The 20011-nt window shown below is 47.4% G+C and overlaps 1 protein-coding gene across 8 annotated transcripts in view; it reads left to right on the forward strand.

Moving 5' to 3' along the window:
* Positions 1–19082, forward strand: part of TTLL5 (tubulin tyrosine ligase like 5) — a 252183-nt gene extending 233101 nt beyond the window's left edge. For all 8 annotated transcript variants that reach the window (XM_045822847.1, XM_045822851.1, XM_045822844.1 and 5 more), the window contains one exon: positions 18438–19082. Coding sequence is in view for 1 of the 8 variants with exons in the window: in XM_045822850.1 (XP_045678806.1) it covers positions 18438–18460 (23 nt within the window). In the remaining 7 variants the exon portion in view is untranslated. The remainder of the gene's footprint in view (positions 1–18437) is intronic.
* Positions 19083–20011: the final 929 nt, after the last annotated feature.

A 20011-nucleotide genomic window follows, 5' to 3' on the forward strand; every position in this document is an offset into this window, starting at 1 on the left:
AAAACCAAATGTAAGAAAGAGCCAGAGCAATTTTTCAGACCAACGCAGGCTTGTAATGAGAGTTGTGAAAAAAGTGTGCCGGAACTTTTTTTTTTTAAGATTTTATTTATTTCTTTAGAGAGGGAAGGGAGGGAGAAAGAGAGAGAGAGAGAAACATCAATGTGCGGTTGCTGGGGGCCGTGGCCTACAACCCAAGCATGTGCCCTGACTGGGAATCGAACCTGCAACACTTTGGTTCACAGCCCATGCTCAATCCACTGAGCTACGCCAGCCAGGAAAGTGTGCTGGAACTTCTGTTCTCTGCTTCCACCTTTCAGATCTGCTCCGTATTCTCACGGGGCCTCGGGTGCGTGGCAGGAACCTCCTGTGAATGGATCACTAGGCCCAGCACGCCGTCAGGTGCACGCAAGGACTAAACCAAGTAAATCACAAGATCCCTAACCTTAACTCAGAATAAACATGCATACGAGGAAGAAGTTCAGATTTCAGAGTGAGAAGATTACAGATTCATACTTTGAGGAATGTTAGTGTGTACCACTAATCACCCATCTCCTGAGAAGATGCAGAGGGCAAGGAGTGCAAGGCCGTGCTGTAGATAAAACGTGAAACTGGGTCGGGGTGGAAGAGGAGATGCGTGAGGTGGAAATGTGAAAATAGGGTCGGGCAAAGGTGGCACTTCCAGTACTGGAGAAAGTAGTGACTCACCTGGCATAAATATCGAAGACAAAATTAAGTTCTGAGGTGACCTTGGACAGACAATCCTAACATCTGAAAAACTATGGCTAATAATCAGTCTTGTAAGGAATAAATAAGGCTGGTTTAATCAATCACCCAGTTTAGAGAAATGTCAGCCTCATAAAGTGTCGGTCTTTAATATTTGGGGCAGTGTTGGCTTCCCCCTCCTCCCCTCTCTGGTGGATCCTTCCCAGTCTCTCTTATGACGCTCTGCTTTCCTTCGCTTCCTTGTGAATTTTCATTCTCTAGAATCTGGTCTTTGGCCACCTTCCCTGGCTGCCCTCCGCATTTGACAGTTCCAGACCTGTGCCTGTGGTCAGGGCTGTCGCAGACGGCTCCACAGACTGGCTGTGCACTGTGCAATTCTGGGGCTGCCATGTGCCAGGTGACAGGTGGATGCGGCAGCCCGTCTCCAACCGAGACCTCCCTGGAGCTGTGTGTCCCAGCTGCCCCAGCCCTCCCCCCTGACCGTCCCATGGCCCTCTCAAACCCACACGTCCAGCGCTTAGCTCGTCCTCTGGGACACAGTCCTCGTGGGGTCCGTCCCTGTTCACCTTCACCTGAGGGGAAGCCAGAAACCTCAGAATCATTCCAGCTGGTCCCCTCGCCCCACATACCCAGTTGGTTTTTCCCTCTAAATACCTCTCAGATCTCATGTCCAAACTCATCCATTTTCACTGTCTTAGTTCAGACACATATCACTTGTTGTTTGAGTTATTATAGTGTCTTCCACATGATCTCTTTGCCCTCAGTTTTAACAGCTTTTTTCCTCCACACTGATCTTAAAGTGATCTTGGAAAAACAGTTATAATTATGGCACTTCCCCACTTGAAAGTTGTCGGAAGCTCCCTTTAAAGGTGCAGACTCCTGAACTGGGTAGCCAGAACCCTTCGTGGTCTGCTTTCTTCCCTCCCCGTGCTTCCCACCACTCACTCCCCCGACACATCCCTTTAAATCCCAGTCCTTCTGAACCACGTGCCACACCATCTCAAAGTTCTGCGCTGTTGCACGGATGTTTCCCCTTCCTCTCTGTGGGACTCCCCCATCTCCCCTCGGCCAGCTCCTGCCCTGGCTGCTTCCGCCCTGGATCTGGTCATCGCCTCCACTTCCGTCTCCTGCCGTCCCCTCCATGGCCCTTCGCCTTCCTCCTCGCTAAATATATCATTTGGCTAAAATTGCCTAAGTATATTATTTGCTAAAATATATTATTTTATTTTACTTGTTGGTTTATAGATTGTGAACTCCCAGAGGGATTAGGAATTATGACATTCACCTCTGTATCACCAGTGCTTTTCACAGCTCTGGGCATGGAGTAGGTGTTGAGCAGGTGAATGTGAGATGAACGATGAGTACGTATTGCTGTTTTCATAAGACAACATAAACCAAGCAAGTCTCTAGATAGTGTTAGAATCAGCTGTGTAGTGTTGGTGCCCTATAAATTATGGGCATTTTCTTAACTATTTCTGTACTTTCCATGCCTCAGACTTCTAGAGCACACAGAAGATCCACGCCGTTTTTGCAGCCAACTTTTCCTAGTGTTCAGGGGCCTTCGGTCTTCCTTCACCCAGAAGCCTCCATGGGGGCGGGGGGGACAAGCAAGCCACACAGTGCACACCTTTCGTAAGCTAAAGGTGTAAAGCCACTGCTCGCTGGCTGTTAGGAAGGCAAGATTTAAGTACGAATCTCCTATATGAAACTCAGTAGCAAACAAGGGTGTATGTGCTCACACTTCATTGACTGTTTTCAGAATGTAGTTGTTCGCTTATCTCTATTTTCCATTCATCCCAACACAGCCTCCATGCAGGGGAAACGCAAAATAGTGTCGGTTAACTGAAAACCTCATTGTTATTTAAGCATATTATTATTCATAACTTTAAGGAAAAAAATGCAAATAGCAAATATATAAGATAATATAGTACAGTAGAAAAAAATCCTGGAATTGGAGTCTCTGTGTCATACCTACCACCTAGCTGCTCTGTGATCTTGAGCAGGTTTATTAGCTTCTCTAGGCTCAGTTTTGTCATCTATGAAATGGAAACACATTCATTCAGACATTTTTCTGAACGCCTGCTGTGTGTCAGGCGCTCGGCTTGGCACCGAATCAGAAGAGTGGCTACGTCCTCTTCATGTGGTTGCTGTGAAATCCACTTGGGATGTTGCAACTGGAAATGTTGTCGATGGTCTTTTATCATCAGGTGACTCCCTGAACCCGCTTAATCATCAGTCATCAAAGACCTCCTCTTTTTTTTCTTTTTGGCAGAAAAGTACACTGATTCATTTGCAGTAAGGTTTGGAACAAAGAAAAATTTGACCTTAACCCCAATTAACGAAGTTCAAATAGCCACAGTGACTGAAAACAACAAACATTTATTATCGCAGCCTCCGTGGGGGAGGTGTTCGCGCTCAGCTGGCTCAAGGTCTCCCGTGAGGCTGTAGTCGGGCTGCCAGCTGAGGGCGTGATCTCATGTGAAGGCACAGCTGGAGGACCTGCCTCCAGGCTCACTCAGGTGATGCTGACCAGCCTCGTTCCGTTTGGGCCCCTCCAAAGGGCTGCTGTGTGGACTGACATGTGCCCCCCTCCCCAGGTATTTGTTGAAGTCTTAACCTCGGAATATGACTACATTTGGAGATAGGGCCTTTAAAGAAGTGATTTGGTCAAAAGGAAGCTGTTAGGATGGGCCCTCTTTAATATGTTCTTATGGGAAGAGGAAACTTGGACACACGAAGCAACACCAAGGGGGCTTACACAGAGGGAAGACCCTGTGAGCACACAAGGAGGAGATGGCCACTGCAAGCCAAGGAGAGACACCTCAGAAGGAACCCAGCCTGCTAACACCTTCATCTTGTGCATCTAGTCTCTTGAACTGTGAGAAGATACATGTCCGCTTTAAGCCACCCAGCCCAAGGCCCTTCGTCATGACGGCCCTGGCACACTACCGCGGCTGCCTCCCAGCCGGGCGGCTGCCTCCCTGGGCAAGCAGTCCAGGGGGCAGTGAGAGAACGCTGAGGCCGGAGCCGCAGTCTTTTTATGACTTGATCTTGAAAGTGACACCCCATAACTTCTGCTGCGTTCAGTCCATGCTCGAAAGGAGGAAACTACATGAGGGCGTGGACATCAGGAGGCAGGAATCACCAGAGGCCATCCTGAAGGCTGCCTTCCACACTAGTTTAGTTTTGTTTTTCATAAAGTAAAAATAAAAAGTTAAGTGGTATACACATTGGCAGTTTTGACGTAATAAAGTAGATTCCACCTCATCAAATAAATACACAGGCACTCTGACCAATATAATTTAAGGCCTTAGTGCCATTCTGTGAAGCTGAGATTGTTATGATCTGGCAGATATAAAATTTTGACATTTAGGACAGGGTTTTCTGGGTGTGAAAAAGAGCATTTTATGGGCTGGAGAAACAGTACAGTGACTCCTGACCATCCATGTCTAATATAGTGATTCTCAGCCGAGCATGTGCACTGTGAGGGGAGGGGTGAGAAAGAGGAGGGGAATAAAAAAAAAAAGAGAAAAGCATAGTGAAACTGTAATGTAATTTTATGTTTGGAGAGTGAGAAGAAACTCTCAGCTTTCATAGAAATAAGCTATGGGAAGTAAAAGCTGACGGAGCATGGGCCGTAAGAGGTTGAGAAACTGCTCCAGTTGTTGTTCATCGTAAACAGACAGGAGGAGGGACACAGGGCCGTGGCTTAGAGACGGGCGTGCCGTAAGCGTGGTGCCCAGAGCGGCGGTGCCCTTCAGAAAAGGCTGTGAAGAGTAACGGAAGCTGTTAGTGGGCTGTGTGGGTTAGTTGGGAAGACGAGTCGAAAGTAACAGACACAGTCAGGAGCCTTTCGAGACCTAACAGCGAGAACTCTACGAGAGAAGGATGGGCCGTGGTTGAACCCAAGGTCTGGTTCAAAGGACCCAACGGACATCTGCTTTGTGATGATAGCAAGCTGACATCTGATCCCTCAGTGAGTACACTGAGTTTCCAGTGGCTTTAGCCTCTAAAATTAGTAACATTGTCAACTTGATTGTCTCACGTCTAACTTGCAGAGCCCCTGTGGCAAAGCTGTCATTACTCCCAACCAAGGTCCAGCTTCTTTTCCCCAGCAGCCTTCTTTCTGGTCTGGTCTCCTGAACGGTGCTGAGAGGAAGGGAAGCTCTTCCCTGGCCCTCCAGCGCACTCGGAGAGCTACCCCTTGTAGTCGTATCTCCAAATACTGCCCTCCGCAGTTTGGCTCCTGCTTCACTGGACCTCCCTGCCGGGTGGCCCTTTGCTGTGAGGGAGGAAGGAGCTGTTTCCTGTTACTCCGGTTGCACGAAAATGAGACGAAAACTGGTTCTGGGTCCATTTCCATTTTCTTTACAAAAAGCTGTGGAACCAGAGAGTGCGATGGTGGGAGGATCTCACAAGATGACCCACACCGAAAAGGTGTTGTGGACCGTGACCAGTGTGGCTCAGTTGGTTGGGCGTCATCCTGCAAAGCAAAAGGTGGCCAGTTCGATTCCTGGTCAGAGCACAGGCCTGGCTTATGCATTTGGTCCCCAGCAGGTGCATATGAGAGGCAACTAATCGACGTTTCTCTCTCACATCGATGTCTCTCACCCTCTCTTTCTTTCTTCCTTCCCCTCTCACTCTCTGTTAAAAAAAAAATGTCTATCAGTTACCTGAAGAATTCTCCTGATGTGTAGATATTTATGTTGATTTGGAAAAATTTCTGAGATATATCGTTAAATGAAAGATACCCCCCCTTTAAAAACCCCACAGTAGCTTCTGTTCCTGTTTGTACAAACAGGGGAGAAGGAACATGCTTGTCGGTGCAGAGACTCACTCCCCTGAGAAGGACACACACACGCAGCCCCGTCATGAGTCTGGGAGAGAAAACATGCTTTTGACTCCACACACTTTGGTATTGTTTGATTGTTTTTTAATTTGTGCATGGATTACTTTTTAAAAATAGAAATAGAAACAGTTTTTAAAGAAAAAGACTTGAAGAAAGTACATTTGAAGTTACTGTATGAAGCCTTTAAACTCATGCTCTCTTCTCCCCACACGGGACTTGAGTTTCTGCCTCTCCTCCTTCTGTCGACGCTGCGGTTTGAGATCATGCCGGTAACGGCGGCTTGCCGTCGAACCCCGGCTGTGTCCCCGAAGGCCTTTTTTTCACTTACGCATCATAATGATCACACGAGGGATGTTTCTCACTGCCTCACTTCTTAGCTGAGACTTGTACATTCCTTCCTGTGGTGCTTCTAGAAAACGGGGGTCAAAGTTCCAAGATGAATTATCTAAGGCGTGCCTGACTGGCACTGAACTTCAGCGAAGACCCAGGAGGCCTTTCTTCGGAGGGTGCAGGGTCGGTTCTGCCCTGGGTTTTTCTCCTCTGTTTTCTTTCTGCGGCCTTACTGTTCTATTCATTTTCGGAACTTCAGCTGTCACCTTCATTCTAACAGCTGACGTTTCAGGGCCTGTTGGTGGCATCCAGAATCCATCTGGTTTTAGTCAAAGTCCCGACTCAGGCATCTGAGAAAAAGGTGCCTGTGTCGGCTCCCAGGACGAGAGAGAACAGGAAGGAGATGGACTCAGTCTGGTCAGATCTTGCTTTCCCTCCACCCTCTCTGCTGCGTGTTCTTCATCTCCACCTTTCTTTTCATTTCTCTTCTCAGCTTCCTTAACCGCCCTCTTCCTTCTCGGTAGCACGGTCACATAGAGCGGTGCCGTGTGAGCAGCCCCAGCCTTGTCTTCCCGTTTGACGGCCACAGAGCAAAGAGCGCATTTCCCCTCCTACATCAGTATGTACAGATCCCAGGGAAGGGCTGTGATTGGCTTGGCTTGGGTGGCACGACCACCTCTTAAGGCAATTGCTATGACCGAGGGGATGGGGGCTGGGGCCAGGCCTGGATCACCTGCCAACTTTGGTGATCAGGAGGGGACGGGACTGACATTGGTAGTCTGGCCGCAATCACCGGGTTGGAATAAAGCAGGTGGGAGCAGCCTCCCAAAGGACGTAAAAGGAGCCGAAAGCACAGATGGGAAGGGATGCATAGGCAGGCAAACGCACCAGACCCCCCCTCCTTCCCACCCTCAGCGTCTTAGCCTCTGTGCAAATGCAGGATTAGACAAGACAATGCACGTGGCAGACGCTTCACAGAGCGCCTGGAGCAGAGTAGTGGTAGATCAGGATCTACTAGTGTTGAGTATCTTTTTTGAAGCATGGCAAAATACACATAGCAGATTTACTGTTTCAACAATTTTTAAGTGTACAGGTCAGTGGATTAAGGACATTCACATTATTTTGCAGCCATTGCCACCATCCAACGCTAGAACTTGTTTAATCCTGACTCTCCATTCTCGCTCCTCCACATCCTGGCAGCCACATTTCCCGTTGCGTCTCTGCGAAGCTGACGGCTCCAGATGCTGTGTGCAGGCGGAGCCACACAGCATCTGTCTCTCGGTGGCTGGCTTCTTTCACCTCGGGTCTCCAGGGTTCACCCAGGAGTCAGGATTTCCTGCCTGCGGGCGGAGTAGTGCCCCTTTGTGCCTACAGACCGCACTTTGTTCTTCAGTTGCCTGTCGGTGGACACGTGAGTCGCTTCCACCCTCTGACTGTTGCCAATCATGCTGCTGTGAACATGGGTGTGCAGATACCTAATGAGGTCTGCGTTCGGTTCCTTCGGGTGTATACCAAGAAGTAGAACTGCTGACCTGGGCAGTAATTTTGGGTTTAACATTTTGAAGAACCGCCATACTGTTGTCCATAGTGGCTGTACCACTTCACATTTTCCCAGCAATGCAGAAGATTCCAGGTCTCCGTCCTCAAGAGTACTTGTTCTTTTCTTTCTCTTCTCTTCTCTTCTCTTCTCTTCTCTTCTCTTTCTCTCTTTCTCTCTTTCTTTCTTTCTTTCTTTCTTTCAAAAAATCTTTGATAGTAGCCACCCTAATATGTGAGGTAGTTATAAGTCTCTTAGATTAAACCTTGGGGACTGAGATAATACAAGTGCCATCGACGGAATTAGAGCATTGGGGATAAGTGGGACGGATGCCACTGTTAGTATTTTAAAAGTCAAGTTTGACATGATGGCTGAACATTAAACTCAGAAAAGCCTTCTCAAAAGCCAGGGAGAAGTTAGCGCCAGCTGTGCAGAGCTCAGCAGCCATCCTTGCAGAGCTGCCTGCTAAAGCCATGAGTGGGGAAAGCCTCTGGGGGAGAGAACGTGAGGAAGAGCAGCAGCCTGCACGGGAGAGAAGGGAGACAGTGCAGCGGTCCAGGGGGCCACCCGCACAGCCAGGTCCCAGAGACCCGCAGAGGAGGGATCAAAAGGGCAAGGGTGACGGATGAACGCAGATGCTACGACAAAGGGTATTTTTTAATTGCTTGTGAGTGCGGTTGAGTTAGATTGAATCATTTTCTCATGAATTAGTGCTCCCTGCAAAGTCCGTTAGGATTTGCAGAATGCCTTCGTGTGGATCATCGTAGCTGGCTCTCACAACGACCCCGTGAAGCACACCTGCTGCTATTCCCATGTCACGCGAAAGAAACCAGAGCTCAGAGAGGTTGTGATTTTCCTGAGGTTACTGCTGGGGACCTCTCACTTTCCCCAGATGATCCGTTTAGGGGGAGCTGAAGGCAGAGTGGCAGTTCAGGGCCTGGGCCCACGTTCGAGTCAGCGTCAAGTGCCACACCCTGGGGCCCAGGCAGCGCTTGGCACCCCGGCACACCAGCCCTCGCTCAGTGCCTCCCGGGACGGCATCTACTGGCCGCGCTCCCTTCCCGTGGACTGCTGAGGAGCCGGTTGTCTAGACTCCACAGCAGTGATTTTTAAACGGGAGTCGTGACCTAACACTGGGTCATCAGCTCAGTTAGTGGGTCACAACCAGGCCCCTGAGGGCCGCTGGTGCGGGTGTCTTGCCAACTCGGACTGACCTCAGTAACTTCACGTTGTTTATATGAACTCTGCTGTGGTGGAAATCAGCCAGCAGCAGAGTCGGGCTCTTGTTTGTCTGTCTTACCGCGGAGACCAGTTGTCACACATTTGCTGGCACGCTGGTCGTAAGCATCGCTGCTGTCCCCTGCCCCCGCCGCCCACCCCCACCCCCGCCGTGGAACAGAGCGAAATAGAAAATACCAGAGTCCATCTTCAGTAAAAGTCAGGATTTTTTTTGTGAGACTTGAAGTCATAAAGATATTTATGTACGTGTTCATAGAAGATGTATTTTTTTTTACTGTATGTTCCAGTAAAAAAAATTTTTTGAAAATACTGGTCTAGGCTTCATTTGCCTTCTTCAAGTAATTGGAGTTCTGCCGTCCTCCTGATCTCCAGGCAAGGAGCGCGGCTGCCCAGCACCCCTTTGGATTACTCTTGCATCCACTCCAGGAGGAGTGGGTCTGAGTTTTCATTAGGTTGGAGATTATTTTTCTAGAACAGACGAAGTCTTTATATATCAGTTCTTTTAAACTCAAAGCTAAATAAAAATCTATTCTTGAACCCCACCAAAGACTTTCCTTCAGTGAGTGAGTATTTGTCCTACAGTCAGAGGACAGTCATCGTCATGACACCCCAGAGCTCAGGAGGCCCAGAAAGGGCAGAGACGGGGTCGAAGCCCCACACCCTTGGGTTTCTCTGCCGCTCTGCCTTACTGGAACTCTCTGTAAAGAATTTAAATCCCCTTCAGGAGGTAAAGAAGCTTTTTAGAAATAAATCACCTTTTTAATGATTTAGGGATTATAAATCTGTATTTCCTACAATACATGTTATGTATAAGCATTTTGTATATAAAGATGTATACATATGTATGCATAAGTGGATTGTGCTGCTAGATAAACATAGCTAGATCTTAGAGTTAGAGGCCAAGAACTTTAATTTAGATCAACATTGCAATTTTAAAATTTTCATAAACTGGAAGTTATTAGGTATCCTTATGAAAAAGAAAAAAAAACAATTTATACTAATTATATACATGTAGTTACAAAAAGAAACACTTTCACTGAGCCACACTTGAAAGTCCTTCATATAGATTTGTATCTTTTTATTCCATGATGGAATTTGATCAGCCGGTCTTACTGGGTTGTTGTAATAAGAAAGGAACCAGAGTAACAGGAAATGGTTTTTACAGGTTTATAAGAGTTAAAAATACTTTCAGAAGTGAGTTGTGTACATTTTTCTTAGAAGAATTAGGCGTATTGTATATAAGATTTTAGTTCCTTACAGTAGAATTCCTTAAAATAGTGTTTTATTGAAACTATTCAACACTCATTTTTGCAAGTAAGAAGTAAATCTCCCCACAGATGGACACTTGAGCCCATGTGCGTGTGGAGCGGGGAGCCGGTGCCTCTGCTGTGCGCTAGAAAGGAGGAGGCAACGTTTCTGGGAGGGGCGGGTGCTCCGGCTGCTGCAGTCGCCAGCTCCCTTCCCCGAGGCTGGGCTTCAGATCGGCCTGCCCTGCCTCGGCCCTGAGCACGCCCCTTGCAGCTGTGCCCGGCGCCTTTGTGTCAGCCAGGCAGGGTTTCATGAAATGGATCTGATGCTCTTGTGCCCGTGTCGTGCATTCCTCCCTCCTGGAGCGGTGCCCGGGAAGGTGAGGGGCCGGCAGGTTGGCCCTCACTCCCCAGCTGTCCCCTTCTCCTAGTGTCACTCGGGATATAAATACATTCATTCAGTCTCTTTACCAAACCAAGATGCTGCCAGGAGGTGCTGCCAGGGCCACTCTGATCAGCTGGAAAGACCTCAGGGACAATATATAAAAAGTCTTTGCACTTAGGTAATTTTTAAATTAAGATTTTTATTTTATTTTTCTTATCCACCTCAGACCTTGGAAGGAGAAAAAAACTACTCCATTTATAAGTACATATTGTTTGAGGTCCAGACCTCCTTTACTGGCCTGGATGTCGTGATGAATTCTGTCTTTTCTCAACTGGAAAAGCCATGATTCAGACGACGTCATTGACATTCCGCGTCCGTTTCCTTCAGAGAGCTGATGGGAGCCCTGGTCTGCAGTGCGGATTGCCGCTTGTCACAGCAGGCCTTCCGCCGCCTGCAGATGCACAGTTTGTGTGTTAGCTGGAAGTCCTTGCTTCCATAGGGAACCCTGCTAATGATCACTTTCCACATCAGTCCATCGAATGTTTACCCAGCAGCTCCCGTGTAAATATTTACCTGGCAGAATGCTGGGAGCTCAGGTCATGTGAAGATTTGTAAGATGTGGTCTCCTCACCTAAAAGAGTGTGCTAGGGGAAACGAGAGATTCGTGGAAGACGGGGCGTCCCCATCCCCACCCCCGAAAGTGAAAGAAGCGGCAAGTGTCCAACAGCGTAGGGAAGTCTGTCCACCAGTCGCCTCGGGGGCTTAAGCCTCAGAGGGAGCCCAGAACGGGAGCCTGCTGGCCTCTCGGTTCTCCACTCCTGGGTGCCTCTCGTACTGTACTTCACCTTGGCGAATGTCAAACACGGTGTTTAAAAATATTTTTATTCGCTGCATTAAAGTAACACAAGCCAGTTACTTTAACCTGGTGCTAATGGAAGAACAGCAGGCTGGAGGAAAATTGAGTGTGTTGGACCCTCTGATAGTTGCCAAGCTTGTATAATGTATTTCACAGGTGCTTTCAGAGTAATTATCGTGATATTTTATGTGTGTGTTGCTCAGTGACTTTAGAACTAATCTCATATGACATAATTCATTTATTTGATAAACAGCAAGTAGTGTATAAATAGAGTATGACCCACAGACATGTGACCAAACAAAAAGAAAAAACTTCCAGGCCAGGACATCAAAGCAAACAAGAAGATGGTGGGTTAAGTTCAGTGACTGGTTTTCCAAAGTCCTACAAAAACACCAAACGAACAGAAAAAGGCCAGGCTGCGATTATGGCCACTGAAGCGGTGGAGGCGTGGAGTGCAGCCACATTACTGTCCCGTGTGGGTTTCCAGCCCTTGCGATCCCAGCAGGGAGTCCTCGGGCAGGGTGGGACTGAAGCCGCTCTGGACCAGAATTACGGCAGCATGGAAGGGGCCACAGGTAGCGGGAGACCCTGCATGTATAAATGGTCTGCACTGTCCATGTGGGAGGTCACCCAGAAGTAACCCCTCCCCTCCCAGCTCAAGCCCTGACAGAAAGGACCTGTCTTGAACCTCGGCGCTGAGCGAGGTGGTGTCAGGGACTCGGTCCTGGTCACTTGTGACTGTGAGAGGCCCCGTGGGAGCTTGGGCGTGAAGGCACATTCCCTGGGTGCTCTGAAAAACTTCAGGCTGAGAATTTAGTGTAAGGCGGTCCTGAACTAGCCGTGGCTCCGGGTACCTCATAGAACCAAAGGCTTAGTTTTTCCTGGGGGAACCCCGCTTTGACTCAGATCTCCAATAATCCCCAGAGGCACAGTTCTGAGACCTGCGAGGTCACAGTTTACAGTCCGAACCAATAAGGAAGCTTGACACCGCAAACAAAAGCCAGCCCAACCAACAGAGGACAGTGTCAGACCTGCAGAAACTAAGATACTGAAGTTAGCAGATATACAGTAAAAAGTGAGTGTTCTTACATAGAGAAATTAAAGGAGGGAGGAAAAATATGAGTAAAACCAAGAGAGTAAAATTATGACCAAGCACATCTGAAAAAGAACCAAATAGCATTTTTAGAATGGAAAAAAATCATAGTGATTACAGTTTAAAAATTGATGGGTGAGCTTAACTGTCGATTAGACCCAGCTGGAGAGAGATTTAATAAGCTCAAAGACATGTTTGAAGAGTTCATCTGGAATGTGGCACAGAAAGAAAAGGGGTGGGAAGGACACAAGTGAGAAGGCCTAATAGATATCTAGAGTTCTGGAAATTAAAAGAATAATTAAATAAACAAACAGGACAGGGACAATAATTGAGAGATAGTGGCTAAAAAACATTTTCAAAACTAATGAAATCTACACAAGTCGCAGTGAATCAGAAGAAATCCGCACCTAGATACGCCACACTGACACCCACAACACGGACGGCGAGGGCTGTGGAAGCGGCTGGCACAACAGGAGGCCCCCCCAAGGATCACCAGGTCTGCGCCCACACGCTCCCCGACGGCAACAGGGGAGACCACAGTGCAGCGCAACGTTGCCTCAGTGAAAGAAAGCAACCACCAAACCGGAAGTGCATTTTAAGCAAAAGTATCTTTCAAGGATGAGGATGAACTAAAGACATTTTCCAAGACATAAAACCCCCAAATAATTGGTCACTAGTAAACCGTCGCAAATGGAAAGATTCTAGAGAACGTGTTTCCAACACAGGAAGGTGATACCAGAAAAAGGTCTGAGACGCAAAGAGGAATTATGAGCACAGAATGTGTAAAAATATGGGCAAATGTAAAAATAGCCAATTAATTGATGATAAGGTTTTTAGGAGGTTAGAAAAGGGGGAGAGGGAGGGAATGCAAATATTCAACACCAATATCATGTGACTCGAGGGGTAGGGTATGATCAGTTAAAGCAGTCTCACTTTTAAAGCAGTCTAACTTGATTTTATTCAAGTAGTGAGGAGGTTAAAGACATGGATTACTTTCAGCTTTGTATAGTTATTCTATACAGATGCAAAAATGAATAGAATAGCTACTAAAAGAATAGAAATATTAAACTTCCAAAGTAGTAGAGGGAAAGAGAATGAGGGAAAAAATAAACCCATAAATAGGAAAACAGAAAAGGTGGAATAGCACAACTTAAGACAGTAGAAATAAATAAAAATATTAATAATTACAAATATGTGAGTGGACTAAATGTTTCAATGAAGTCAATGACTGAATTATTGAACAAATATTTACTGAGTATCTAGTAAGTGCTAGACACTACTCTAAGTACTAATCAGTGGACAAAACAGCCCGAAGTCCCTAGTAGGAGAGACAGGTAACAAACCAAATAGGTAGCACAGACAGTTCATTAGACAGAAGTAAGTGTCCTGGGGAAGAAAGAGTAAAGCCAGCACAAAAGGCTGGAGGTGGGGAGGGTCCGCACCAGAAACAGGAGTAGTGGGGAAGAGGGGTGTTTCGGTGAAGACCTACCGGCGGGGAGGGAGTGAGCCAGCGGAGGGCCAGGGCAGGGAATTCCGGGCAGCGGGAATGGCGAGCGAGGAGCACATGCCTGGAAGGGGGACCGTGGCTGCTGTGTTTGGGAAACGTACGCAGGCCGGGCGGGGGGCGGGGGGGGGGGGGTGCTGTGGTGCAGGGAGGAGGAGGAGCCGGCCAAAGATGAGAACTGTGAGGTGGGAGGGGCCGGATCTGGGCGGACCAGGGGCAGCACTTGCACTGCCCCTCTGTGTGCGGTGGGAGCCCTCGGTGGCTCTGAGCGGGTGCGAGCGGGCTGATTGTGGATTTAACGGGGTCTCTGCGGCTGCTCCGGCACGCGGGGTGAGGCGGGGGCAGTGAAGGTAGCCAGGGATGGTCTGAGAAATGGGTATATTGTCAACCGTGATTTTTAAAAATCCTTTTTTAGGCCCTTTAAATGAGATAACGAAGACATACGGGTATAAAAGGGATAGAAGAAAAAGGTTGGGAAGGACGTGCCAGGGAGACGGGGAGATGCTGCTGTGTTCATCGGACAAAGTAGATTGGAGGGCAGAGAAGTACAGAGAGTCACTATGTCCCGACTGAAAGTCCTAGAGACTCACCAGGAAAGGAGGTGACTTTTTCTTGTTGACTTATTTTAAATGGTATGTCTGCTGATTTTAAAAATTAACTGACATGCATATTTATGAAAAATATGCAAAAAACTAACCACCAGAAAGAGAAGTAGACAGATTCACCTTCATACTGGAATGTTCTACTGGAAGTCAGTAATTGGTAGGTCAAGCAGCCTGACACCGGTTGTGTTCTAGGAAACTTGAGTCATACAGTTAGCAGATCTAATAGACGTGTGTAGAGCATCACACTGAATAAATGCATGACGGAGATTCTCTGCAAACATCCATGGCGTGTTTGCAGTGAACTGTATTAGTCCATTTTTAAATGTTAACCGGGCCTTGACTCTCTGGGATAAGCCTGTCTTGATACTCATGTGTTCTGTGTGTTAACACTGCAGGACTCAGTCAGCAAATGTAGTTGAGGGAGTGTGGCGTTGGTACAGAGCAGGGAGCCGGAAGACTGGTCTCCTGTGTGGAAACGGCGTATGACACCGGCATTTCGGTCAGGGGAGAAAAGGTGGACTAATCTATAAAGAATGCTAGGACTTAAATCACATTGCAAAGACTGTATTCCCAGATCACCATGCAATAACAAAAAGAGAACTGGAAAATTCTCATGTGTTTAAAAATTGAAGAGTTAATGCGTCAAGAAAAAATGTAGCACTGGCTGGTGTGGCTCAGTGGATTGAGCACTGACCTGTAAACCAAAGGGTCGCTGGTTTGATTTCCAGTCAGGGCACGTGCCTAGGGTGCAAGGCAGGTCCCCAGTAGGGAGCATGCAAGAGGCAACCACACACTGAGGTTTCTGTCCCTTTCTTTCTCCCTCCCTTCCCCTCTCTAAAAATAAATAAATAAAATCTTTTTTTAAAAATCATAATATAATTAGAAAATACTATTTATCAAAAACCTGAGGAATATAGCTAAAGCAATATTAAAGGAAAATTTATCCTTACAGTATAGGAATGTAATTGATTTTGGAAACTCTCTTCTGAAGCTGCTAAGTTATTTGAACGTTCTTTTTGGGTTTCCAATCAAATACACTGTATTACCTGAGAGTACTGACAGGCTTGCTTCTTCCTTTCTGATTCCTGTCATTTCCCTGTTCACCTTACTGACGTGAAAGTGATGGTCCCCCTTGCCCTGCTCCTCATCTTCAAGGGAATGCTTTCAAAGCCTCCCAATGAATGGTACACGGGTTACTGTTGGCCTCCCACTGTCCCCGAGCTTAGGCTGGACTGAAGACTTGAGTAGGAAAGGCGAACGCGCCCACTTTTCTGAGATGTTGTGGGGAGTGCCGCTGCGGGTCGATGTGAGTGGGGGTTTCTGACGTTAGCCCCACAGTTTAGACTTGTGCAGGTGAAAACCGATAGACTCGGCGTTGGTCGGATTACAAACTTAGACTAGTTCTAAGATGCCATAAAGATGTGGGGGGGGGGGGTCTTTTGTTTTCCTTTTTCTCCTTAAGTCCTTGTCCACTAGAGAGAGATGCGTTCTGGAGCGTGTGCAGGTGCAGTGATGCGCTGCCTTGCGGTGCTTGGAAGCGCCAGTTGGCGGCCTGGTGAGAGGGAGCAAACGCAGCAGAGGGTGGGGCCCCAGGGGCGGCGTCTCTTCCTCTCCTGGGTTCTGTGTATACTTGAAGTTTACTTGAAAAAGATGTTTTTTGTTTGTTTGTTTTTAAAGAAACTCTCCATTTCTGTGGTGACTGTCCTGGATTTTCTGGAAGTCTTAACACTTTTTTAAAAACCATCTTTGAAAAGGTCACTTGTTAAGTGTGTATCTAAATGCAATCTAATTTTCATCTCTGAGTCGGACTTTTAAATTAATAAATCATGAAGCAGCCTTTTAAAAAATACCATAGAATAGAAAGACAAGTCACAAATTAGCTGAAGGTGTTTGTAACACATAGAAGCAAGAAATTATGCCTAAGATATTAGGCAAAGAACTTTAAAAATCAATAAGCAGTTTCTCACATATGGCATCAAAAGGATAAGCGACAAAAGAAAAAAGTAGACAAAGTGGACCCCATCAAAATTTTTAAATTTTGTACTTCAAAGAACACTGTCAAGAAAGTAAAATACTAACCCACAGAATGGGAGAAAATATTTGGAAATCATTTATATCAGAGGTGTCAAACTCATTTTCACCGGGGGCCACATCAGCCTCATGGTTGCCTTCAAAGGACTGAAATAATTTTAGGGCTGTATACATGTAACTACTCCTTAACTGTTAAGGAGCTGAACTTACATTTGGCCCTTTGAAGGCAATCACGAAGCTGATGTGGCCCCCAGTGAAAATGAGTTTGACACCCCTGATGTATACAGTAAAGGACTTGTATTGAGAGTATATAAGGCAGTCTTAAAAGTCAATAAAAAAGAACTCAGTTGTTTAAATGGGCAAAGGATCTGAACAGACATTTTTGCAAAGAAGATACACAATGCCCAGGAAAAGCACAAAGATATACAAAGCACGGGAAAAGATTCTGAACATCATTAGTCACTGGGGAAATGCAAATCAAAACCACAGCAGAATACCACGTACACCCACCAACATGACTGTGACAGAAAGACTCTCATGAGTGTTGGTGAGGATGTGGAGGAATGGGAACTTCCACGCATTGCTGATGGGGCTGCAAAATGGCTCAGTGGCTTTGGAAGACGGTGTGGCAGTCTCTCAAGCCGTGAAACACACAGTTGCCATGTGACCCCGCTGTTCCACTCTTCTGTCTACCCAGCAAAAATGAAAACACGTCTGAACAAAACCTTGTGCATGAATACCAGCATTATGAATAATAGCCAAGGGGTGGAAGCAACCCAAATGCCCATCACCCGATAGTTTACACATGCAGTGCCATCTTATCCAGCCACGAAAAGGACGGAGAGCTGGTGCACGCTCCAGCATGGATGGCCCTTAAAGACGGCACAGTGCATGAAGGAAGCCAGACACAGTTTTGTTACACTGTGTTGTGATGGCTGTCAGATCAGCTGGTGAATTCTGGTGTAGCCATTTTAATATTGAAGGTGGAAGAAAATAAGGAACTTTTTCATCCATATGCTTTTATTATTTCAAGAAAGTTAAAAATGCAACTGAAATGTAAAAGGATTTGTGCAGTGAGTGTGTGGGGAAGGCGCTGTGACTGATCCAACGTGTCAAAAGTGATTTGCGAAGTTTCGTGCCGGAGATTTCTCACTGGACGATGCTCCAAGGTCGGATAGACCAGCTGAAGTTGATAGCGATCAAATCAAGACATCAATTGAGAACAATCAACATTATACCATGTGGGAGGTAGCCAAGATACTCAAAATATTCAAATCAGTAAACTTATTGGTACACATGAAAAATGCATCTTTTACGGAAAAAACTAAATGAACTTTTTGGCCAACCGAATACCCACCTAAATTCTCCCAGTTGTGTGCTGAGATCACAGGTAAGAAGAGTCACAGCAGCGATATGAAATTCAAAATGACATGAAGTAATAGAATATTTACTATAAGTATTTCTACTGTATATATTACCTGTTTTTAAAAAAGCAAACAGGGGGAAAAAAAAACAAAATTCAGGAGAGTGGGATGGAAGGGAACTGGGGAGCCTCACAAGGGATACCGGGTGATGGGGTTTCTTCCCTTAAACTGGATGGGGCGGTGCAGCGTCTGTCGGGGGGCAGGGCGGGGCAGGGAGGGGCGGGGCTTGCCAGGGAGATGTTACCGCGTGACATTGAAGGGAGATTTAGACAGACTCAAAGCTGTTGTTCCTTGCACCTCATTATTGAATGCTGATGATGCTAACCCTGAGTTTCTAGAAAAGGTTAACCCATTTAGCATCTTCTACTTAAGAAGCAGAAGGGATAAAATCCAGAAAAAATAGAAAAGGAAGAAACTAAAGGAACTACACAAAACAGCGGCAGCGGAACAGGAGTGTCCTAGAAAGGTTTCCAGTCAAAGCTAAGATGAAAAGTTTTCTACTTTAAGGCCAAATTCATTTGTGTGGGCCACAGCGTCTTTATTCTTCGGTGATGTTAGCTGAACCAGACACGGCTCTCATTTCGGTCGCTCAGCGGTTGCTTTTCTCTCTTTAGATCCTGCTCCCGCTAAGAGATGAACCACAAGCACGCGGAGGAAGACCCAGCAACTAATCCTCTACTCCCAGGCGTGTGGCGGGGGGCGGAGCATCCACCAGCGCCGCCCGCGGCCCTTCGTATTTTTTTTGCTGCCTTGGTCCCCAGAGCTTTGGAGCGGAAGTGGCAGTAGGTTGTTGCCAATGAGCCAGTCCAGACTTGCACTGAGAGGACAGGAAAACACATCAGCTGGATCCTGATGGAACTTGGCAGTGGGGACGTTCAGCGGACGCGTTACCTACCCCGGCAGAGCAGATGTATCTTTTACCCCTCCCCCTCCCCAGCCTGCTTAGGTCTTCTCAGCCCCTCTCCTGCTACCACACAGAGATGATATAAAAGAGGCTCTTTGGCTATTTGCATTTTGCTTCCTCTTCTTTTCCAGGTTGCAGTATTAAGCTTTACTTCCTACAAGCCTAAAATCCCACCGGCATTATCTACCAAAGCTGTTCTTCCCTTCTCCGAGGGTTTGGGGAGAAGAGGGAAGCTCCCATCACACGTCTCCCTGAGGGTGGAGACTAGTAGGTGTGTTGCTGACCACACGAGCCACGGTAAAGGCACCCTTTGGAATTACTGATTTCTAAAATTAATAAAGTAATTCTATTTTTATTTTCTTTTTTTTTTCCATTTACTAATTTCCCACGAATCAGTGTTCACCAACGAAACTAAAATGGGAGCAACTTCTCATTTTATTTCATTGCTGGGCAATTTTTTAGGCTTCGTTTTAGAAGTGTGAGCTGTACGGAGGCGTTTTGTTCCTGGACCTCATTTCAGCCGGTGGCAGGTTCGGGATGCTCCCCGAGGGCGGCTCCTGCGCCTGGAAGGCTGGTCCGTGCAGACGTCCCATTCTCGGCCGCAGCCTGCGGGCCCTCCCGTGGCGCGTGAGCCTGTGTCCCCGTGCAGATTGTTGGCTTGAACAACCCTCGGTGGTGTTGCAGCGATGCCCCCACTGCTTCCTGCCGCCCGGCCTCCGCTCCCGCGCTTCCTCCCCTCCCCCAGGCCTCCCGTCTGGCTTCTGCCGCAGAAAAGGTTACAAGGCGGGCAGCGGAGTCCGCCAGAGGGCGGACTTAGCTGCCCGAGGGGAGCGCTGGGTGCGAGTCCCATCTGGGGTGTCTCCAGCAATGTGCTGGAGACTCGGCATCGAAACCCTAAAAGAAAAGTGACACCCCAAGAAGCAGAGAGCGAAGGGACTCTGCTGCCTTTGCAGCGAAGGAGAATGAAGGTTCGAGCCCCTCGCAGCGTTTTGTTCGCTTGTAAAGGATGAGGTCTAGCAGTGGCAAGAGAAAGGAGAGGATGTTTTCCAGATGTTGCCGGGACTTCTGGTTGGTAGTTTGAGGGCCGCCTTCACTGTTTGCGGTCCTGGTTGTGAATTGGTTAGGAGACCAATGAGACTTCCTCCAGAGTCCCCTGCTGCTGTTCAGAATGGGGAAATGAGGTGTCTGGGGAGACGCCCCGTGCAGACCTAGGGAGAAAGGGTAAGAGGGTGTGAGCCAGTAAGAACGTGTAGACCAGCTAGAGCGCTCGGAATGGGCCCAGGC

Source organism: Phyllostomus hastatus, unplaced genomic scaffold, assembly GCF_019186645.2.
Source record: "Phyllostomus hastatus isolate PE091 unplaced genomic scaffold, TTU_PhHast_1.1 phas_scaffold_501, whole genome shotgun sequence".
Taxonomy (NCBI): domain Eukaryota; kingdom Metazoa; phylum Chordata; class Mammalia; order Chiroptera; family Phyllostomidae; genus Phyllostomus; species Phyllostomus hastatus.